This window comes from Asparagus officinalis, chromosome 4, assembly GCF_001876935.1.
Source record: "Asparagus officinalis chromosome 4, Aspof.V1, whole genome shotgun sequence".
Taxonomy (NCBI): domain Eukaryota; kingdom Viridiplantae; phylum Streptophyta; class Magnoliopsida; order Asparagales; family Asparagaceae; genus Asparagus; species Asparagus officinalis.
Window position 1 is genome coordinate 144,984,213 of NC_033797.1, and position 24,731 is coordinate 145,008,943.

Sequence of the window (24,731 nt, forward strand, 5' to 3'; positions counted from 1 at the left end):
TCAGTCGACCAGAACTAAAGCAGACAGTTTCAGATTTTGACAGAGTTCTAGAATTTTACGTATCTGGTTTTGTAAAATTAATTAAAAACAATAAATTAACTCTAAAAATCATGAAATTTTGAGAGAAGTATCTAAACATATAGAAAAGTATGTTAAAGAAAGAATTTATTAAATATAACTTTCCATTTATGAGAAATAATTATTTAAACACATATATTACAGTTTCTAAAAACTACTAAAACACCCAATTTTGTAAAATCAATTTGATACAGTAAATCAACTCCAAAAATCATGAAATTTTGAAGAAAGTTTATAAACATGTATGTAAATATGTTAGAGAAACAATTTTGTAAATATCACTTCCTATTTGAGATAAATAATTTATTTTGTAAACTGGTCAAAAACCAAAAATCTAGAAATTGTACAAAACTAGCCGTTGTGAGGTTATCAGTCGACTGATGATCTCGTCGGTCAACTGATGACCTCATTAGTTGACTAATTAGTCAACTTAATAAGAAACAGAGACTTTTTGATGATTTCAGGTATTTTCATCAGTCGACTGATCAGTTGACTGATAACAGGTTTTCAACCTGATTTAAACAGAAAAACTAAACTTTGAAGTACCTTTAAAAATAGCAAATAAATTCCAAAAAATATAAAACTTTGAAAAATGATTGTAAACATGATAATAAATATGTTACAAAAAGAATTTTTAGAATTATACTTCACATTTGTAAAATATTATCGTTTTGAAAAACTTAGTCAAAACATGAAAACATGAAACACTTGTTTTTGTCATTTTGATTTAAATTTTTTTTGAAACTTTATAAAATAATTTTATAGACTTAATAAAATATATATAAACTGATATTGAAGTCTATAAACTAATAAAACAATGTTTTCACAAAAACATCTATATTTTGATAAAATCAATAAATACGTGTGTGTGATTAATATGAGCTTGAAGTATTAACACATAAGTATAAATCTATACAACAAACACTATAAACAATATACCAAAGCTTGAATGTCTTCAATATAGCTTGACTTGATAAACTTATGGATGAAGCTTTAACTTGGATCTTCAACTTGAATTGTAAGGATTCATACCGATATTCCCACCAACCCCAATTGGATATGATCGTGAATGCTTGATTCCATCCATCCTCCAACACATTATTTGTCTATAATAAATAAGAAAACATAAATACTAGATAAACAACATTAGTAGTAAATTATTTGTTACAATATCATCAAAACAAAAGGGCTAACATGACTAAGCTCCAAATGTCGCAGTCTAGTCGAATCAACAGAAGTCGCCAGCTCTCTACCCGTCACCGAACTTCCAATCAAATAGTACATGTTATTCCTCCTGACGCATTTCATCACAATCAAAGAGTCTTCCACAATCTCGAGAACCATGTCCCCAACATGAACCTTTAACCCTCTCCAACCAAAGCTCCAATTGAGATCAAGGTCTTCCTCAAGGAAGGAACATATCTCACACCATATAACTCCCTAACTGTCCCGTCAAACATCTTGATGCGAATTCTTCCTATCCTAAGGATCTGGCATGCATGATTGTCACCCATGTACACCACACCACTATCCAGCTTCTCAAAACTGGAGAACCATTCCTTTCTAAGACACACATGATAGATCACACTACTATCCAAAATCCACTCGGATTCCTCCGAATAGCTACCTGTAGGACTGATAGAAAGCGAATAAATAGAAGTATCAGAAATATTATCATCCAATATAACGACATTTTCTTCTGATGATGGTTGCTTCCCTTTTCCCTTCTGCTTATTCTTCATCCATTCATCGAGCTTTGGACAATCTTTTTTCCAATGATCAGTCTCCTTGCAATAAGCACACTGATCTTTTCCAACTGTAGGATGCCCTACTCTAGACTGTGACTTCTAATTCTTTCGGTTTGGATTCTTCTCTCTTGCGACCAACGCCTCTGCTACTGTGTCACTTGTAAACTCCTTATCTTTCTTTTGAAGCTGATAGTTCACAAGTGCAGCAGTGACCTCACTATATAAAAGAGATGCCTTCCCATTGATAAGAGTAAGGACGAAAGTCTCATATTCCTCATCATGCAAGGAACTCAACAACATTAATACCTTATTCTCATCTTCAATCATAACATCTACATTCGTCAAATCCGCAAGAAGCTTCGTGTAGTGGTTCATGTGATCACCAATGGAGGTTCCTTTCTTCAATTGGAAGCGATAAAGCCTCCTTTTCAAATGCAAGCGATTCTCCACACTCTTGGTCAAATACTTGCTCTCAAGGATCTCCTAAATCTTCTTAGTTCAAATGCAAGCGATTCTCCACACTCTTGGTCAAATACTTGCTCTCAAGGATCTCCTAAATCTTCTTAGCTGAAGTCTCATTGATCACATCATACTTTAAATCTTGAGTCAAACAAGACCTAATCACACCACACATCGTTCGCTTTATCTTCTTCCAAACCCTCTCATCAATATCATTTGGCTTGCCATCTAATTCCAAAGTATCTTCCAAATTTGACGCGTTGAGCGCATCTAAGACTTTACATCGCTAAAGTCCAAAATTATTAGTGCAATTAAACTTCTCCACGTCTATCTTCATACAGTGAATATTCAAACTTTGGACGGTCTTCACACCTGAAGTACTCTCCACAACTCCTTTCCCGGCCATAATTCCTCAAAACACCAACAACCAAAGCGGAACAAACGAATAATAGATTCAAAACTGAGAAAATATAGAATTTTTACCAAAAAATCCCACCTTTAACTCCAAAGAAGCCATAGCCGAACTTCCAAAGTGATCTACTCCTCCAAATTGCCCAAGCGTAACCTGAGCTCTGATACCACTTGTTGTGTGCTGTGGAATAAACTTAAACGCCGAGAGAGAAAGCCAAAACAATCCAAAATAACGACACTAACTCAAACATAAAAGTTTAACGTGGTTCGGCAAATTGCCTACGTCCATGGGGCAAAAAAGGATGAGTTTCCACTATAGAGAAAGAGAGTACAAAGTAGAGATTACAAGATCACTCAACTAACCTCTCAAACAAATCTCTCAAATATCTCAAACTAAACCCTCAAACAAATTGCTCAGAAAGATCTCTCTTTTCTATGCTCAAAATCATCTTCAAGCTACCTAATCAATCGATAGAAAGCCCTAAAAAACATAGCTCTATTTATAACAAAACACAATCCCAAACAGATTAGGATTCTAAAAACAAGTCTGTCAGGGTGTGGCACACACCACACCCATGACAAACAGGGCAGATTCTGTCACACTAGGATGTGGCAGACATCACACTCATCGTAAACAAGACAAATTCTGCCACATCCTACCACCTGGGTGTGGCAGACACCACACCAGGGTGTGGTGGAGTCTGTCTTGCTTATTTTTTACGTTTTTCTTAATTCTTTTCCTCAATTCCTTCGTCGTTTTCACAATAAGCACATAATACACACAACATATAATATTTGTTATCATCAAAACAAACTAATCTTAGAGTCAAGATTCCTAACAAATATATAGCATATGTTCAAGCATCCACTTACAAATCTCTGATTTCTCCAACCAATCACAAGAGGACACTAAAAAATCTCAAAAAAAAAAACATGCAAATCAAAACGACTTTCATAAATTTTTTGCACTTTTAAAACACTGAAAAAGAAAATCTCTTTCCGAAAACGAGTATTTACACTTTTAAAATATATATTGAAAGAAGAAGCCCGAAGAGACCGATCCCAGCCACGAGAAGTACGAAGACAGGTACGGCAGAAGCTGGAGCAGCAATCCAAACAAAAACCGCAATTTTGTCGTAGGATGATCAAGCACTTGCACATACAATGCAGGGCAGTTCTTTCATTATCACGGTCATAATTGTTACTAGAAAACAGACATCTTATAACCATTCAGTCACCCCAACAAGCTAGGTGAGAAATTACCCAATGAATGAAATATTGAATTAATGTCAGCCGAAGCAATCAATGAAAACAACCCTTTGAGCACAGTAGCACTTCTGCTACGGTTTCTGCTTTTTCATACAACAAAAAATTAAAAGGGTATTCCCCTAAAATAAAAATAATTTAAAAAAAAAAAAAAACTGCCCCCTCTTTCCAGTCTTTACTTCATCTCCTCCCCGCTACTAACTCGGCCCCCGCGAAAAAAAGAGCGACCCCTGAGACAGTCCTCCAGGCCTCCGTGAGTCGACAAATATTCCACCTAGAAAGTAAACCACAAAACAACCATTATGCCACTAATTGGAAATTAACAAGTAATCGCAATCAATTGAAAAAGAAAAATTTTATTTGCTTGCCTTGCATTGGAGGGAGCAGTAGAAGAACTGATCGCGGATGTTGAACCCGCAGTTTCGGCAGAGTGGGCCTCCCCGTCCACGGCCCTGGCCACGCTCCTTGATTACCACCACCGAATAGCCGCCGCGGTGCTTATAAGTCTTATAAATCGTATAAATTAATTACTAAAAAAAGAACTCAAACAAAACTTGAAAAATAAAACTCATAAATCGTCACTACCCTAATACCAAGGAAGGCAGCAATAATCAAACTGAACAGTAACACGTAAAAACATCAATTTATTAGTAGTATTTTTACCATGATACGAGCTGGGTCGATAAACCTATTCAAATGTTCCACTCGGACCTGGCCACCTTGTTGCGCATAAACCTTTTATCAAGAAAATAGTATATACATCACCAGAAACAGTGAGAAGTTTTCCTGGTCATTTAAATTTTGTTTATGTTCAAGAAAAAGGGAGACCAAACCTGAAGAGTTTGATTTTGATGTCCGAGATGAACAAGCTCTGCAACACAATCGGGGCAGCAGCTGACTAAGCATTTGAAACAAAAGTAGCTCCTCTTTAAATTGGTACCGTTGTTGCATGTACAATGAGCAAAGAATATCTCATTGATAAACCTTCTAAGAATTTCTAGGATCCCTGCTACTTGATTCCCCATCTGCAAAAGAAGAACTCAAGTTCTTCAAAAGCCCATCAAAATTTATTGACCAAAATGACAGAATTCATCAGGAAATTAAAAACAGAAAAACCTGCCATTTTTAAACCCTTTTTATTTAAAATCAATTTCATAGAAAACCAATTTTCTTCGAAATCTATACACCAGTGTTCATCAAGACACTGACAAGAAAGAATGGTCAACATGAGAGAGGACGCATAATTAATTGTTGTATTTCATGTGGAATATTATGAATAGAGTTAATTTGTCACACCTGTCCAACCCGAGGTTGAGGCCTATGATGAGTAGGAAAGCCTAGACGGTTATGGGCAGGATTAGGATGACCGGGAATAGGATGCTCCGGAGGAGTAGGCATAGTCGGCAGTGAAGAAATATTTGACGGGATTTGTCCATTATGCTGTATAGAAGGAGAAAATTTCTGGGCCTGAGGTGCCATCAGAGTGGACAATGGTGGTTGCCAACTAGGTGGTTGCCAACTACTAGAAGCGTAATTCTGAGCCTGAGGTTCCATCAGAGTGAATGGAGGAGCGTGCCAACTACTAGAAGAAGCGTAATTCTCAGGCTGCACTCTACCAGGCATATACACTGGAGTGAATGGTGGTGGTTGCGGACTACTAGAAACATAATTCTGCGCCTGAGGTGCCATCAGAGTGAACGGTGGTCGTTGCCAACTATTAGAAGAAGTGTAATTCTCAGGCTGAACTATACTAGGCATAGATATCTGAGTGGAAAAGGGGATTTGTCTATGTTGCTGCTGCATAGGTACATTACTGATTTGTCCCCGATCATTTCTAGCTAATGATGACTGAGCCATTGGAGTGGACTTCGGGGGCTTCCAACCAGGAGTAGGCATAGCCCACGGGACATGTTCATGTTGCTGCTGCTGCATAGGTCTAGTACTCATCAGGTTAGGTCCAGAACCAGAGAATTGGAAATTATATTCTTTAATAGATGTGGTCGACTGATAAGCTATCGAAGTGGACAATGGTGGTTGCCCACTACTAGAAGCAGAAAAATTCTCAGGCTGAACTGCACTCGGCATAGATATCCGAACGGACAAAGGGATTTGTCTATGTTGCTGCTGCATAGGTAATGTACTGATTTGTCCCTGATCATTTCTAGCTGATGATGACTGAGCCATTGGAGTGGACTTCGGCGGGTTCCACCCAGGAGTAGGCATAGTCAACGGGATAGCTTCGTGTTGCTGCTGCTGCATAGGTCTGGTACTCATGAGGTTAGGTCCAGAAGCAGAGAATTGGGAAGTATATTCATTAATAGATGTGGATGACTGAGCCATTGGAGTACTAGAATTCTGATGGGTATAATATCCTTGAGATTCAGAACCGCCCTTCCTCCGCTTCGCTGGCAATGGGTCAGAATTGTCTGAATCTAAGTGGAGGAATTGGGCCTCGGCAGCGAACATGTCATAGGTAATATGATGGGGTTGGCGTTGATGAGGATTTGGAAGGTTTCCAGCACTCTCCGTGGGCTGCAAACTAGAGGCTGGCATCAGTCCCCTCTCATCTGTAAGTTCCTTAATCGTTTCAGCGTTGTCGATGTTCTCGTCTCCCTCTCTCTTTATGCACTCTTTCAGCCCACCGTTTATTGACAAAAAGATCATCTACAAAACCAAAACTACGATAATGCCAGAACTAGTGCTCCAAAAGTAGTTAGGAAGTAACTAATTACTTATACCTTGCAGTGTAGGGAGCAGTAGAGCGAACCGTCTGTGATGTGGCACTGACACATGCGGCAGCAGTTGCCGCTGAGGTTCTGCTCTGAGGTTGGAGTTCGCTTTTCAATGAACACTACCTCAATCTCCTCATATGTATAAGACTGTAGACAAAAAATTAGAAATTTTAAATTAATTATTGATAACAGTGAATAAAATACAAATAAAATCAATTTACCAGAGTAATTCAATGTTACCTGAATGCCATCGGACAAGAAAATTTTGTCTAAATCTTCCACTCGAACAGCATTCTTGCTATCATAGCTCCGAATCTATTATGAAGAAAATAGGAATATAAACGTCCTTGTTTCTTTGGATCATTTAAATATAATTTTCTTTATATTTTAAATAAACTGAAAGAAGAAATTAACCTGAAAAAATTGATGTGTGTCATGGCCTGTACCATAGATACAGCCTTTGCAGAAGCTGGAGCAGCAATTTATACAAAAGACGTCTTTCTCGCTCTTGTTTTCATCTAATCCTCGATGCTCAATTGAGCAAGCATTGAAGAATTTCTCACTGCACAACTTATGAAGCCACAGTGGAGGAGTTTCTTGTGCCATCTGCAAATAATTAATTACACCAAAATTTTAGACGAAGTGTGACGAGTAATAAAACCAAACTTATTCATCAACCCATCAAAATTTCAGACCAAAGTGAGAAAGAATTTCATAAAGAAACTCTTAATTAGAAAAAAAGAGAACCCATCATTTTCCGTAAGTAAATTATCCAGTTTAATTCTAGAAAGACAAGTGTGACAAATGGAGAATTCTCTCTGCTAGAAAACCAAGTTTGTTCAAAGTAAACCCCATATAAGAGTATATTCACCAATGAACTCAAAAGAGACCGAACTCACCATTTCTCATAAAACAATCAACATATGAAACCAAATTGACAGAAGAATGATCAAGAAAATCCAAAAAGAAAAGAGACCCTCCATTCTTGTAAGCAGGTTCGATCCTGAAGAACCAAATATTTTCAGAACCCCACTTCTTGACTGCAATAATACTGTTCATCAAGAAATTTCAAAACATAAACAGAACTCACCATTGTAATAAGAAAGACAGTTTGATTCTAGGGAGGAAAAGAGTGGAGAATTCAAAAACCAAAACTTTTTCAGAAAACCCCATCAAGCTAAAAGAAAAAAATGAGAGAGAATTCACCAATAAATTCAAAAAAGAAAGAGAACCTACTGTTTAGTTTGTAAGCAAACAAGTTCAATCCTACAGAACCAAATCTTTTCAAAACCCATCAAAATCTTGACTGCAATCATAGTGTTCATCTAGGAATTCAAAATATAAACAGTGCTCACCATTCAATAACAAAGACAGTTTGATTCTAGGGAGGGAAAGACAAAAGAGTGAAGAATTCAAAAACCAAACTCTTTTCAGAAGCCCCATCAAAATTAAAATGAATGTGATAGAGAATTCACCAATAAATTCAAAAAGGAAAGAGAAAACACCATTTAGGTTGGAGCCATTTTATATAAACTCATCAAAATATTAGACCAAAATGACAGAATTCATCAAGAAACATAAACGATAAAGAGAACCTCCATTTTTAAAGAAAATTGGTTGAGAGTAGTCAGAATAATGAATTCTCTCTGGTAAAGTGCCAAACTTATTCATAAACTCATCAAGATTTCAGACCAAAATGAGAAGGACTCCATCAAGAAATTCTTAGAAGAAAAAGGAACCCATATTTTTCATGTGTGTAGAGAGAGAGAGAGAGAAGTATGAGAATGAATAACAAAGAGAATCCATCAATTTTCTTCAAGAAAACCCTAAAAAAAAGAGAGAACTCACCATTTCTGTAAAACCATCAAAAATATGAGACTAAAATGAGAAACAATCCGTAAGGTAGATCCTAGAAGAAAAGAACCCACCATTTTTATGTGTAACCCAGTTCAATTCTAGAGAGGGAGAAGTATGAGACTGGTTAACGGACTAAAATTACAATGTCCATCAAGAAATTCAAAGGAAAGAGAACGCACCATTTTTTTGAGGTGCAGTGCAATAAGGAGAGTGTTTCGGATTCAGGGAGAAGAAGAAAGTAGAGAGGATGGGAGGCCTTTATTCAGTTATAAACCAAAGTTTTAGAGAACCATCCAAATTTATACCAAAATGGCAAAAAAAATTGACCACCGAATTCAAAAAAGAACAAGAACCCACCATTTAGTGAGAAAGAAAGCAGCGTATGCAAAAGAGCTGACGACAAGGGTTTGGGGTTCTGTTGTCAAAAAATAAGCAGGAGAGAGTGGAAAAGCAGTTTGCAGTAAATAGTTTTATACATCCACCAAAGAAAAAGATGAGTCAGTATTTATTCAAGGTTTAAATCATGGAAGCAGTAGGGATTCAAGGTTAACTCATGGAAGCAGTAGGGACCTATTTGTTACATCTGTATCTTTCTTATCATGACACCAATAGTTTTCAGAAAATAATTTGAACCTGGAAAAGGTAAAGTAACATCATAATATATATTTTGCACAATTTTCATTCTTTTTTTTAAGAATTATTTTGCCCTCAGTATGCTGTTGTAACTTACCAATGCTTCACTTCAAAAGAGAGCACTCCTATTGTTAATCTATCTTCTAGCCTAAACTCACCATTTTTAATAAGAAAAACAGTTTGATTCTAGGAAGAAAGACTGCGGAGAATTCAAAAACCAAAATTTCAGATTAAAAAAACACTAAAAATTAAGACGAACACTAGAAAAAATCACCAATAAATTCAAGAAAGAAAGAGAAACCATTTACAGAGGATTCACCATTCTTAACCCATCAAAATATTAGATCAAAATGACAGAATTAATCAAGAAACTCAAAACAGAGAAACCCTTTTTTTAAAGAAAGTTGGTTGAGAGTGTGCAAGAATGGAGAACTCACTCAAGTAAAGAGACCAAACTTATTTTTTTAAAGAAAGTTGGTTGAGAGTGTGCAAGAATGGAGAACTCACTCAAGTAAAGAGACCAAACTTATTCATAAACCATCAAGATTTTAGACCAATGCAAGAATGGAGAACTCACTCAAGTAAAGAGACCAAACTTATTCATAAACCATCAAGATTTTAGACCAACTTGAAAAAGTATCCATCAAGTTCTTAGACGAAAAGAACCTATCATTTCATGCATGTGTAGAGGGAGAAGTATGGATATTGATTACAAAGAGGATCCATCAATTTTCTTCAAGAAACCCACAAAGCAGTGTTCATCGAGAACTCACCATTTATCATAAACCCACAGACCAAAATGAAAAAGTTCGTAAGGAAATTCTAAGAAGAGAACCCAGCATTTTTTATGTGTAGCCCAGATCAGTTCTAGAGAGGGTGACGTATGAGAATGGATAACTGACTAAAATCACAGTGTTCATCAAAAAATTCCAAAGATAAGAGAGCGTGTCATTTTTTATAAGCAAGACTGTTTGATTTTAAAGAGGGAAGGACAAAGTGATGGAGAGTGGAGAATTCACTCAATTGAAAACTAATCTTATTCAGAGAACCTAGCAAATTTTAGGCATAAATGACAAAGAATTCACCACTGAATTCAAAATAATAAAAGAGAACCAACCGTTTAGCGAGAGGAAACAGGCGTATTCAGAAGAACTGACCATGTTCCCAAAAAAGCAGGAGAGAATGGAAAGAGTTTGCAATAGATGGTCTTATTATATATCCACCAAAGAAAAAGATGAGTCAATTGAGTATTGAATGAAATTCGTATCTTTACCCTTAACTACCTGTAGTTTTTCAGAAAAATGTATTATATACTGAAAGCATCATATAATTAACATCATAAATTAGTTCTGCACTCTTTTCTTCATTTTTTGAAGAAATATTTTGCCCTATTAAGCTTTTATGTTCCGTAGCAAATGCTTTGTATTATTACGTAATTTTTTATGTTTTGAAATTCATTGTATGCATGTGTTGTGTCATACATGTTAACATTGATAAGTCCAAATTTTTTGATAAAATCATAACTCATCTGAATGTACATTGACAACTTTCTTATGGAAAGAAAAAAAATCGTCAAAACAATATAAAGTTTTGGTATTTTAGCATACATTCAAAAATCAACTATCTTCATTTACAAATTTTTGATTCTCTATCCAATCACTAAAGGATCCACGGACTTTGAGGACAAGAAGCTGACAAAAGAAACTAAAATACCTGCAAAATTCCTAAAACTTGATTGAAGACAGATAAATAAAACATTAGACGAGTAATGTTGTTTCTACTCAATGGTTTACTATTCACCATTGATTTGAGTGAACCATGATGAGGATCTGAATGTGATCATCTGACCTAAAAGAAAAACTGTGGGATAATAATTTGATGATTAAAACTACAGTTTGATGATTAAGGAATTATGACATAATACAAAAATTTAGTCTTACCATCACTTCACACTTGTGTCCAGGAGCAGCTGTGCCACACATCTGCAGTACCATCCCAGCCAATAACCGAAAAAGGTAACCAATTGACGGCAGCAGCGACGAGTCATGATCAAGACTATGAAATGGGGAGCGCAGCTGAAATAGCAGGAGATAATCTAAGCCATTTCCACCCACGAGGAGAATCTGAATTTTGAGCTTTAGTATAACTAATAGAGACATAAAACAAATTTAGCAAGGTATGTCAAGGGTTCAAAAGTCAGGTGTCTTCTGGGATCCTAAACCCAGGAAAGTAATGCATAAAGCCACTCAACATAGTAAGAGGATCATAGCACACTCAGGTAAACAATATCTGTCCAGTGACAGTGGAAAGTCATGCAAACAACCAATTAACAAAAATAAATTTATGAAAAGAAAATCCAAGTAATTAGACATCAAGTACAATTGGCCACAGAGTTAATGTGCATTAATCATGATAGTTCATCTTAGTAAATTTTACTTAAATTAAGATTCATATAAGCTCAAGAATCTTGATGGTACTCTAATGAACATTAGAAAGTGAAGACCTACAAGCCTCCAGCAAGATATTACACACAGACACACACAAAGAACAACAATTTTATGAATGCCGAAGTTTCAAAATAATTTTTGTAAGCTTAACAGTTGATAATCTAATTCAGACTACTTCCACTTATTTCAATCAAGCAATTTTCAAATATAGACTCAACTCTCTTCCAAATTTAATTCTCGCTTCAGTAAATGTCTAATCATTTCAGAAAATTTAAGCTAACCCACAACTAAAGAACAGCAGACTCAGAACCCGCAAGTCATATAGCTATTGCTTGTATACAAATAAACTAATTACAAAGCAACTAAGTTACTTTGTAGCAGTGGAGCTTGAATATTTTAGGGGGGAAAAAGGAACAGAATTCAATAACTTGTAGAAACTAAAAAATTATATGTATATATGTTATGATAAACTATAGTATGAACAAAACCCGCAATCAGATTTAACAAAAATCCAAACATTTCAAATTTATAGGGCTAACAATGCTAAATTAACATCTACATTTGCAAATTTGAGGCAGAGGACACATAACTAACATTGGAGCTAAATATCATCATCGAACCCATGAAGCACGATGGCAGCGGACTTGGACAACTGCAAAGAAGAATAAAATAAGGGAGAAAATGTTTTATTTTTTAGGATTTCTAACAACAAGAAAAAGGAAAAAAAGAAAAAAAAAAAGAAAAAGAAGAGTCTAAGAAAGAACACACCACTATGAAATTATTTGGCAAGCGTCAAATCATGGTGAAATAGAAATGGGGCCAAAGACGTGAAATTTTATTGTTGACTGAATTTCCCTCCCTCTTTCAGAATCTACCACTGTCTTCTGGATGTACTCGTCCGCCATTGTTGAAGCCCTATTATCCATCAAGAAGAGGGATCAGATTGCCGAAGCCCTAGGATCCTGAACGAGAAATTGAAGGCAAGAGGCAAGTTTAGGGTGGGATCATCTTTAGATAATCAATTACTGTCTTCTCCATCCCCAGATTGACTGTCATAACAAAAGGAGGCAAAAGTTAGCTGAAAGATGCAAAACATGGATTTGCGAGTATAAAATAAACTGTTATTGGCTTAAACTCCTACATAAAGTTGTTTCCCACACAAAAAAGAACATGAGAAAGAAATATATGCATTCAAGTGACATAGAACTATTCATGACTGCTGAATTTATTTACTGGTTTACCCTGTACAGCGAGCATAATTAGGACTTCTCTCCCTCTCATAAGAGGGTCCATCGTAGTGATCATAGACCGGGCTTCACCATCTATAAGGACTATCACGCCTCCCACATCTTGCTGCAATAGATAGGGGGAAGTTTGAGAGAATATAGAGCAACTCTCAAGTTAAGAAGCACCAAGAAACTATAGTTAAAACAATTCCCATCAACAATTTGAGGGCTGAACTAAATGTTGTGCGCGGCGGAAGCTTTCTAGGGCAACACGAACAATAACTCGAACTAAAACCACAAACAATATGCAAACCACAATCACAGCAAGAACACACAATTTACGTGGTTCGGCAAATTGCCTACGTCCACGGGGCAAGGAGGGGGGAGTTCTTCCACTAGAAATCAAGAGAATACAAATAGGGTTACAAATCTCTCAGACCAAACCCTAAAACAAAACTCTAGATCTCTCAAAGCTCTCTCCCTTATGGATGCAATGATTCTCTCTCTTTGGCTGCTCAAATTCGTCCAACCTCTACCCTAAACAAACAGGTTTAGGTATATATAGAACTTACAAAACGAACCGGGTCGAAAACCAGAAAAACTGATATCCGCTTCGTCGGTCGACCGGACCGGTCGACCGCGATCAATTCCGGTCGACCGGCCCGGTCGACCGATCACCATCCAGCAGAAGCCCCAAAAATCCAGAGAGCCGTCGGTCGTCCGCACCGGTCGACCGAAACATCTGCGGTCGACCGGGCCGGTCGACCGACCTCCTTCCAGACGCACAGGAACCCTTGTGCACGAATCCGGTCGACCGGACCGGTCGACCGCCGCCTGTTTTGCCTGATGCTGCTGCTGATGCTGAAATTCCTTCAATTCTCCACCTCGACGAATGTTTCCACCAAAACTGAGCCGACACCAAACCATCCAATAGTTCCTCAACAGGTCCAGGAACAATACTCGAGCTGAAACACGATCTCCCCCCATCTTGATCAACTGATCAAACCGGCTGCATCTAAAGACTGCCTACGTATCCTCTTGCCCAAGGAATCAAGCCGAACGTAGTTCACCCAAATGGCCGCCAACGGCCTCAGCACTGAAGGATGTTCAACAACTTCAAACAATGACCAAATTTCACTCCTGAAACAACTTTGGTCAACATATCTGCAGGGTTGTCATTTGTGTGGACCTTCTCTAATATGACATCTCCATCATCCAAGACGTCCCGTACAAAGTGGAATCTGACATCGATGTGCTTTGTGCGCGCATGATAAACCTGGTTCTTTGCCAAATAGATAGCCGACATACTATCACAATATATCTGAATAGTCTCCTAAGCAATCCCCAAGTCCTCCAATAATCCACGCAACCATAAAGCCTCCTTAATAGCTTCAGTAACTGCCATATACTCTGCCTCTGTAGTAGAGAGAGCCACTGTGGACTGAAGCGTGCAACGCCAACATACAGGTGCACCTGCCAAAGTAAAAGCATAACCTGACGTAGACCGGCGTTTGTCAAGATCTCCAGCATAATCTGAATCCACATAACCAATACAAGCCTGCCCGTCCTTCTCATCCTTCTGAAACACTAAACCAACATCCACGGTGCCTCGAACATACCGTAGAATCCACTTCACGGCCTCCCAGTGACCCTTCCCGGGGTCATGCATGTATCTCGATACCATGCTCACGGCCTGTGACAAATCTGGCCTCGTACACACCATCGCATACATCAAGCTACCTACTGCACTAGCATATGGGACCTTCGACATATAATCTCTGTCCTCAACTGAAACAGGTGACATCAACGCTGAAAGCTTGAAGTGGGGAGCCAATGGTGTGCTAACTGCTTTTGCATTGCCATCAAAGCTGAATTTCTTCAACATCTTCTGCAAGTAGCTCTTCTGTGTAAGCTTCAATTTCCCCTTCACCCTGTCTCGCTCGATCTCCATACCCAATATCTTCTTTGCCTCTCCAAGATCCTTCATCTCAAACTCGGATGATAACTCCTCTTTCAGCTTTCGAATAGCTGAAGAATTCCTGGAAGCAATAAGCATATCATCAACATATAAAAGCAAATATATGAGCTCACCATCCTGTAGCTTGTGCATATAAACACATGGGTCATATGGGCTCCTTGTGTACCCTCGGCCAATCATAAAGCCGTCGAATCTCTTATACCACTGTCTTGGTGACTGCTTCAAACCATAAAGAGACTTCTTCAGCTTACAAACCAAATTTTCCTTTCCTGCAGCTTTGAAACCCTGTGGTTGTGTCATGTAGATCTCCTCATCTAAATCACCGTGTAGAAAGGCTGTCTTCACATCCATCTGGACCAAATCCAAATCCAACTGTGCCACCAACGCCAATAAAATCCGAATCGACGAATGCTTCACAACGGGTGAAAATACCTCGTTGTAATCAATGCCCTCAAGCTGTGCATATCCCTTGGCAACTAATCTGGCTTTGAACCGAATGTCCCCAATAGAAGATCCCTCCTTCTTCGCATATACCCACTTGCAACCAATAGCTTTCTTACCCTTAGGTAGATGTGCAAGTGTCCAAGTGTCGTTCTTCTGAAGAGACCGCATCTCCTCCTCCATAGCTTCCCTCCACCTGATCGAATCGGGGCTAGACTCTGCCTCCCTGAATGTGGCTGGAACCATATCATCAACGACCTCCACTGATAATGCATATGCGACCATGACATCATTATACCTAGCTGGCCGACGAATCTCTCTCCTCGGTCTATCTGCTGCAATGGTCCTCTGAACATGACCCTGTTCCTGAGTCCCATGATCTACTGTATCCTGTATCTGCCCATCTGTCATCTCATCTCCTCCCAGTGTCACCTCTGTAGGAGCCTCAATGGATACAGTGTTCTCTGGAGTGGGTGGAGTCACATCATCCTCCACCTGCTGCGATATCTCTCCTGTCTGGTCTCCCTCCACCTGCTGAGGGGCTCGAGGCCTCATCATGTACGCCTCGTCAAATGTGACATCTCTGCTAATAACTATCTTCTTGTCCTGTGGATCCCATAACTTGAAGCCTTTGACTCCATCCCTAAATCCCACAAAGACTGCTTTCCTCGCTCTCGGATTTAATTTGCCATCACTGACATGATAATAAGCTGGACACCCGAATATCCGAAGCGACTCATAGTCACTAGCCACCGAACCAAACCAACGCTCCAAAGGAGTCTTCCCGTCTATCGCAGTGCACGGCAACCTGTTCACAAGATGGCTCGCATAAACCAACGCCTCGGCCCAAAAAGATCTAGGCAATCCACTCTGCGTCATCATACACCGCACCTTCTCCAGCAAGGTACGGTTCAATCTCTCAGCCACCCCGTTCTGTTGCGGTGTCTCTCGAACTGTGAAGTGTCTTCTAATGCCGTGATCCCGGCAAAACTGCAGAAACGGATCACTCTTGTACTCTCCACCGTTATCTGAACGTAGAGTCTTCACCTTTCTACCTGTCTGCAGCTCCACTTTCTTTTTCCACTCCACAAAAATATCCAGGACCTGATGTTTATGCTTCATCGGGTATACCCAATTCCTCCTGGAATAATCATCAATGAAAGTGACAAAATAGTTGGCCCCACCAAGAGATGTGTTCTTGGAAGGACCCCAAACGTCCGTGTGAATATAATCCAATGTACCTTGGGTGTTATGAACAGCGGTGCCGAACTTCACTCTAGTCTTCTTCCCAAGTACACAATGCTCACACAATTCCATCTTGCAGGTCTTAGCACCTTTCAATAGCCCCTGTTTAGCCAATGACTGTAGGGACTTATCTCCTGTGTGTCCAAGTCTCATGTGCCATAAGGTGGTAGTGTCCTCCTCTGTAGTGATAGAAGCTGCCAGACCCCCTGTAACTGTCTTGCCCTTCAAGTAGTATAGGTAGTTTTCCCTGACACCTCGCATCACCACCATAGAACCCTTCGTGACCTTCACTGTAGCATCCTCTAAGATCACTCGATATCCTGCTGCCTCCAAAGTCCCAAGAGAAATGATGTTCTTCGTCAACTGCGGCACGAACCTCACTTCCTTCAATTCCCTCACTACACCATCATGCATCCTGATCCGGACTGAACCAATACCACCAATAGGGCATACGTGATCATTACCCATAAGCACGACATCCCCTCTTTCCAGCTCCTCAAAGCTAGAAAACCACTCCCTCTTAGGGCAGATGTGATATGTAGCTCCCGAATCCATCATCCACTCCGTGGAATCCGCATAGCAAACCGACGGTAAAGCAGGGCATGAATAGCCTGAAGAATCTGAATCTGAATGCTCACCAATAGCTTTTGCAACATTCACTTCTGAAGCTTGTGCAGCTTTCCCCTTATTCTTTCCGGCTTTTTCTTTCCACTTTGGGCAGTCAATCTTCCAATGTCCTTCTTCTTTACAATACCGACATTGATTTCTACCAACACTCTTATAGGCACTCCTATTCTTTGACTTTGAGCGGTTAAACTGACGACGGTTTGGATCTCGGCCTCGAACTGCTAACGCATCTCCCGATGCCTTCTCGGAGGGTTCACCATCACTCTTCCTCAACTCATAGTTCACCAAAGCTGAGGTCACCTCCTTGTAGCTAACTGTAGTTCTTCCATTGATCATAGTGAGAACGAACGTACCATAATCATCTTCGGGCAACGAACACAGAAGTAGCATCGCCTTGTCTTCATCCTCAACTATAATATCAACATTGGCCATATCTGAAAGTAGCTTAGTGAAATTGTTGACATGCTCCCTGATGGAAACCCCTCTCTTCATCTTGAACTGGTAAAATCTCTTCTTCAAGTGAAGCCGATTCTCAATGCTCTTCGTAAGATATTTCTCATTGAGTGTTTCCCACATCTTCTTCGCCGACGTCTCGTTCATAACATCATAAATAAGATCCGGCGTCAAGCATGACCTAATAACACCACAAGCTCTACTGTTCATCTTTCTCCAAACCTTATCCTCCAACTCAGCGGGTTTCTCTTTTAACTCAAGAGTCTCCTCCAAATTCTGTGCATCCAAAGCATCCATCACCTGACACCTCCACAATCCAAAATTGATCTTGCCATCGAACTTCGGAACATCAATCTTCGTGTTATTGATGCTCAGACTCTGTATCGCCTTTGTTAGAGACGAACCTGACGTGCTTGCATCTCCCATGTTGTCGATCTAGCTCTGATACCAATTGTTGTGCGCGGCGGAAGCTTTCTAGGGCAACACGAACAATAACTCGAACTAAACCACAAACAATATGCAAACCACAATCACAGCAAGAACACACAATTTACGTGGTTCGGCAAGTTGCCTACGTCCACGGGGCAAGGAGGGGGGAGTTCTTTCTACTAGAAATCAAGAGAATACAAATAGGGTTACAAATCTCTCAGACCAAACCCTAAAACAAAGCTCTAGATCTCTCAAAGCTCTCTCACAATTGGATGCAATGATTCTCTCTCTTTGGCTGCTCAAATTCGTCCAACCTCTACCCTAAACAAACAGGTTTAGGTATATATAGAACTTACAAAACGAATCGGGTCGAAAACCTGAAAGCCCAGCCCAAAACAGCGTCGGTCGACCGGACCGGTCGACCGCGATCAATTCCGGTCGACCGGCCCGGTCGACCGATCACCATCCAGCGAAGCCCCAAAAATCCAGAGAGCCGTCGGTCGACCGGGCCGGTCGACCGACCTCCTTCCAGACGCACAGGAACCCTTGTGCACGAATCCGGTCGACCGGACCGGTCGACCGCCGCCTGTTTTTCCTGATTCTGCTGCTGATGCTGAAATTCCTTCACTAAATGTCATAATAGTTGGGTCTAAGTTACACGAACACAGACTCACCGACACAAATGCGGCACAATATGACAGACACACAGCTACTTATACGAGGAAGAAGAAGAAAATACACATGACGCAGCAAAGATGTGTCGGCTTCATAATAGAAGTCCATGCTTCCTACCTTGAGACGCATCGGGGGTATACGAGATTCTTTCTCGTTGGTCCAAGTCTAGTTCGCACAAACCCAGCATCTGACAGAACTGACAAAATATTGTTTTACATCAAAGGTTGAATCTGAAAGCATGTTCTAACTCACCGCATCTTCCATAGTTGCATGCTGTTCTTGTCATTTTAGGAAACTTCTCAGCTTTCAGGGTGCTGAGATAGATTCCCATTTTTAAGTCAGGTAAGCCTGAAATTTGAAAATAACCAACTTCACGACAATTAGAACTAAAGTCTGATGACAGATAAAATGTTAATTGGTGAGAAAAACGGGTAAGTTTTTTTTAAACAGTTAAAACAGTCAAGTTTTTTTTTAATGTTAATTGGTGAGAACTAAAATCAGTTGATGTGGTGACTCCACTAGAAACAACACAAAAATACATAGATAATATCATGACAATTAAAAGGTTAATAGCACGACACTAGATGGTATGATGGTACATTGAGCTGAATTTAGCATTATATACTAGAGATTTAAGCCCAACGAAACATTACATAGTGAAAAAAAAAAAAAAAAGATGATAAGGGATCCAATTTTCTCAAAAATTCAGATAAATCCCCGCTGGCATATGAACTGGCCAGCATGTTAAATGTGCAAAATTCGAAAATGGAAAAGGGTTGTATCTGCAAAAGCGCGCTGCTCAATCTCGAAATACGCCCATCCTCCGTTTGATCGCCTCGTCGGAGAGGGTGGCCATTGATGCAGACGAGGCGGGAGAGAACGTCGGAGGCTCGCTCGCGTCGGGATGCGTCGTGCAAGATCGCCGCTGAGATTAGGCGGGAGAGGAGGGAGGAGAGGCGATACGGAGTTAGGGCTTGCGTTTGAGGTTTTCTCAGGAAACCTCCTTAGTTTATGGGGATTTTCGGATAAATCCTCAAAGTAAAGGATGCCTTTCCATGTTTGTTATATCCACTTCCAAACAGTAATTTTAGGAGTTGGATTGCCGAAAATGCCCTTTTGATATTGAGGGTGTTTCTAGAATGGACTTGGCCTGTTTTGATTTGGGAGAAGGGCAATTTAGTCCTCACACACCCCAAAGTTACTGTTTAGAAGTGTGAATAGTTGGACCCATGGCTTTCTGATAAATCTGAAAGTTAAAGGGGGGATTTTCATATTTACCCCTAATTTAGTGCCAATTAGCGGGTGAAACTAAAAAGAAAGTCATTTCCCCCGTCATTTAATGGTTGAAAAATGCTATAAATTAAAATATAAAGTGAATCATGTCGTGACAACTTTTTTTAAGTTTATCTTTTTGGGGTTAATTTTAGAAAATTCCTCTCAACTATTTTAACTACAACAAACCCCCTCAAATTTGAGGGTGTTGTAGATAACTCCCCTCGACTTTTAAAATCCCTCCTAACTATGGGGTGCGTCACAAAGCTCTGCATATCTTACAATTTTTTAAAATAACCTCCTATTATCTTTAATTCAAAATGGCCAATGACTGAAATACTATGGGCTTTGGTGTTGGGTCTCGAGTTGATGAAGATCAAGCAGCAAGGGCTTCGTGCATTGGTTTTACTCATGAGAACGATACGAAAGGCTTGGGTTGTGTATTGATTTTACTCTGAAAAAAGATACATAGGATTTTGGTGTTCGTTGCCAAGTCGATGAAAATCGAACGTCAAGAACCTGCAAACAGATTAGCCAAAAAAGGCAAGCATCTCCTACTTCTAAAGTGGTGTTATGTTTATAATTTGTCGGGAGTACTTCCCAAATTACTTTGCCCTTTTTTGAACTGCTAAGACTTTTCTTTTAGCTTTTCGTTCTGCATTTTATTGGGCAGCATTCTTTTCTGTTGTCAACAAGCTTTTCACAGCGGGGTATTGGCTATCATAGTGTTAACTAGCAGTTAGTTGCTGATCACAGAGTAGGCGTGATAACTTATGTCAAGATGACTACTCCTACTCTGTAGGCTATGGGGTCCCTCCCGCGAAAGCTTCGTGGGCCACTCTGTCTTTCGTCCGCATCGTTTGTTGCTCGCGGTGGGAAAATAGTTTTCATGATCTGCTCTTCAAGCTTTCATCGTCGGTGTTCACTTTTCTCAGAGAGGATGACAGGTGACATAGGAAGTTGAGTGGATAAGTGCAACTGAGATCGATTGATTCTTGTTGGCCGATTTACCCGACATAGTTGGAGTTGATCGCTTTTCCATGATTTGAAATTGAAGACCAATCATTTCTCAAAAGGTAAAGAAGAAGCCCTACAGTGGGCACCAAACTATTGATGCTAGAAAGTTGAGTGTGTGATTTAGGGGAGTTAAACCTGATTTTCAGGATCCATTAATCACTTTTGATGGTTAATCTTCAATTGAGGATCTTGACCTATATTTCACTACACAAATGGCAGAGATTAGAGGTACCAGAGATTGTTTCCTTTGGCGTGTCCTCAAACGCTCAAGTCAGTGACTGTTTCTAGTTAATCCCAAGAGAAAAACATAGATAGTTTTGTTGACTTTTTATGTATAAAAATGTGTGCCTTCGTTTGGTATATTCACCATTGTTTATAGAGGTTTATAGGGCACGTCAGTAATTTTGGTGGAATGTGTGTGGTTCTGGTTTAGACCATACTTCACATGTGTTGGCAATCGATTGGCTGAGTCGCATTTTGTACAGTGATGAGACTGTTAGAGTAATAACATGTCTGAGGAGCTTTAAAGACTATGGTTTTAAAAGTCATTATGTCTCTGACGCCGCATTAATTGTTGATGGTGACTAGGCGGCTAAGTGTGGGCGATGAATGTTCATTCATAAAATGCAATATGACTTTTAATAACGCTTGTCAGGCTATTCCACTGTTCGAGACTCATTGTGTTGGGTCTAAGTGGAGAACGCCCTTCGTCTCGGAGTCGGATATCTAGTAGAATCTAAGTCGGAAGCGTCTTTCGTCACAGATTTGAATCGCGAGGCCAGTCGGCTGGCCATCACCCGGATTGTGCTTGCAGATGCTTTGGGAGTCGGCCAGCTAGCTTACCACGTAACTACTCTTATTAGGATCGGTAATTTCCAGGATATAAAAGTCAGGAAAAGGCGGACCAATGACACTAGCAGGTTAGATCTGATAGACCCTAGGGCGAAGAGGAGGAAATGAAAGAAAGAATGTGAAGAGGGGGACAATTTTAAATTTGTCTACATGAAGTTGTATGTAAGCAACTTAGTTTTAGGGACTTACGAGTTGCTGGGCTTTTAGAGCATCTCCAAGGGGCCGGAAAAATCCGGCCCCTTAGCTAAATTAAGGGAGATTTAAAGGAGATGTGGTCCAAGGGACCGGATAAAAAACCCCTTCACTTCATGTCCCTTAACTTCCTCACCAAATTAAGGGGAAGGTTAAAGTCCCTTAACCTTCCCCTTATAATTTTATATTAATATATATGTTTTTAGAATTAATTTATAGTTAATTAAATTTAGTTAATGTATAGTTAATTTAAAATAATATAATTAAGTTAATGTATAGTTAATTCAATTTGATTAATATTTTGTTCTAAATTACTTATTTGTTAAATTTTAATATGAATAATTAATTTAATGATTATATAAGGTAATTTCTTAATTTAAATTAATTAATTAATCATTTTTAGTTATTAATATTTAATTATTTATTCATTTATAAAAAAAACCACATATTTAATTAAATCATAATCTATAAAATTAAAAAACTAAATATAATTAATTAAGGGGTAGGGGACTTTTAAGGGGGAACCATTGGAGAAGAACCAACCCCTCCCTTAAAGTTCCCCTAGATTAAGGGACATCCAAAGGATCCCTTGGAGATGCTCTTAGAGCATTATCCTATAGTTTTGTTTTTGATCTTAAGCAAATGCACAATTTATTTTATTTTATTTACGGAGACTGTAGTAGAGCAGCTGTGGAACAGCGGAAGTATTGTTTTTGCTGGTTAATTTTCAACAGAATCTATCTTTTTTTATTTTTTCCGTTTAGTTATTTTAGTTGATTCTAGGAAGATATTATCAATATTCGATCCGGCAGCTATCTGTTCTAGCTTTGCCATTTTTGTTGATTTTCAGAAGTAATATTCTATAACTCGGTGCAAATCCAATATAATTTTAGGAAGACTAGTTAGTAAGATGTACTTTGCACGTGATGCATATTAAGTAATGATAAGAGACTAAAACATTCGAAGGTCATCTAATATTGCATTCACTATGACTTTTTTTAGAACAATAAAGATAACTCAAATAGAGCCCACAACCACCCACTTGCCATGAATTTATTGATATTTATTTTTAGTTTATCTCTCAACAAATTTGCATACTTGTATAACTAATAAATCGATTTTTTTTTTGTAAATTATAGGTAAAATCAGTCACAGATCTGTTTGTTTCCTCCAAGAAAAACAACATAATTTTCTCTTTCAATTATTGCTTGTGAGATCTTGTTGACTGTGATGTATCCTGGTTATTATAATTGAGGACCTGACTCCACTGTCAAAATTCTCACTACTTTTTTTTATTTTGATTTTTTAGTGTTTCATTTTGTGCAGTTGAGCATCCATATATAGCATAATTTTATGCAACTCTGGAGATCCAAGTTGAGTGTTTATGGAAGTAGATTAGTCAGTAAGAGAATATAAACGAATGCTTTAATTATGGGTTCATATCCTCACTAAAATTTATAGTAAAAGTAGGTTTTGAAGGGGAGATGTTATAAATTACTTTACTGGCTAGGATTTAATTATCACATCACAATAGTTTTTTCATGAAAAATTTAAGACATATCTAAACTAAACTAAAAACCCAAAAGCACAACAAAGAATGTGGATTAACGCTACTCATTATTAGACTTCAAAACAATGTGTAAAAATGATGGTGGGTCGTCGAGGCATACCAAAAAATCATTAATTTTTTAGCTCTTTTTAGCTCTTCGGACCAACACATCACCTTTACATTCTCCATTTAACAAACTACTTGAAAATCTCATTCCTCGAGTCATGTGCAACATCGATGAATATCATCCACAAAGTGTCCAAAAATCAAGTGTTGCTTTACACCATTACGGATATCTCTAATTACTGCATCCGCATCTTCTTTAAAAATTACCTTCCCACATCCATTGCCAAAGAGCAAATGTAAATAGCTTCTTGTTGTGCGCGGCGGAAGCTTTCTAGGGCAACACGAACAATAACTTGAACTAAACCACAAATAATATGCAAACCACAATCACAGCAAGAACAAGAATTTACGTGGTTCGGCAAGTTGCCTACGTCCACGGGGCAAGGAGGGGGGAGTTCTTTCTACTAGAAATCAAGAGAATACAAATAGGGTTACAAATCTCTCAGACTAAACCCTAAAACAAAACTCTAGATCTCTCAAAGCTCTCTCACAATTGGATGCAATGATTCTCTCTCTTTGGCTGCTCAAATTCGTCCAACATCTACCCTAAACAAACAGGTTTAGGTATATATAGAACTTACAAAACGAATCGGGTCGAAAACCTGAAAGCCCAGCCCAAAACAGCGTCGGTCGACCGGACCGGTCGACCGCGATCAATTCCGGTCGACCGGCCCGGTCGACCGACCAGCTCTCAGTAGAAAACCCAAACTCCAGAGAACCGTCGGTCGACCGCACCGGTCGACCGATCTCCTTCCAGACGCACAGGAAGCCTTGTACACGAATGCGGTCGACCGGACCGGTCGACCGCCGCCTGTTTTTCCTGATTCTGCTGCTGATGCTGAAATTCCTTCAATTCTCCACCTCGGCGAATGTTTCCACCAAAACTGAGCCGACACCAAACCATCCAATAGTTCCTCAACAGGTCCAGGAACAATACTCGAGCTGAAACACGATCTCCCCCCATCTTGATCAACTGATCAAACCGGCTGCATCTAAAGACTGCCTACGTATCCTCTTG

General features: G+C 39.1%; 1 protein-coding gene across 8 annotated transcripts; it reads right to left on the reverse strand.

Annotated features, from left to right (window-relative positions):
• Positions 3,850 to 19,716, reverse strand: LOC109839650. Of its 8 annotated transcripts, XM_020408155.1 has the most exons (14): positions 18,958 to 19,716; positions 18,823 to 18,892; positions 12,873 to 12,984; positions 12,400 to 12,680; positions 12,226 to 12,283; positions 11,125 to 11,307; positions 7,109 to 7,300; positions 6,935 to 7,009; positions 6,701 to 6,841; positions 5,259 to 6,626; positions 4,796 to 4,987; positions 4,626 to 4,697; positions 4,331 to 4,468; positions 3,850 to 4,236 (listed from the first exon to the last, which is right to left on the reverse strand). In XM_020408155.1, exons 5-14 carry the CDS (start codon positions 12,253 to 12,255, stop codon positions 4,138 to 4,140), a joined length of 2,490 nt encoding a protein of 829 aa, XP_020263744.1. In that variant the 5' UTR covers positions 12,256 to 12,283; positions 12,400 to 12,680; positions 12,873 to 12,984; positions 18,823 to 18,892; positions 18,958 to 19,716; the 3' UTR covers positions 3,850 to 4,137. The 8 variants fall into 8 exon arrangements, with proteins under 8 accessions (XP_020263744.1, XP_020263745.1, XP_020263748.1 ...); XM_020408156.1 differs by lacking the exon at positions 18,823 to 18,892; XM_020408159.1 differs by lacking the exon at positions 12,873 to 12,984.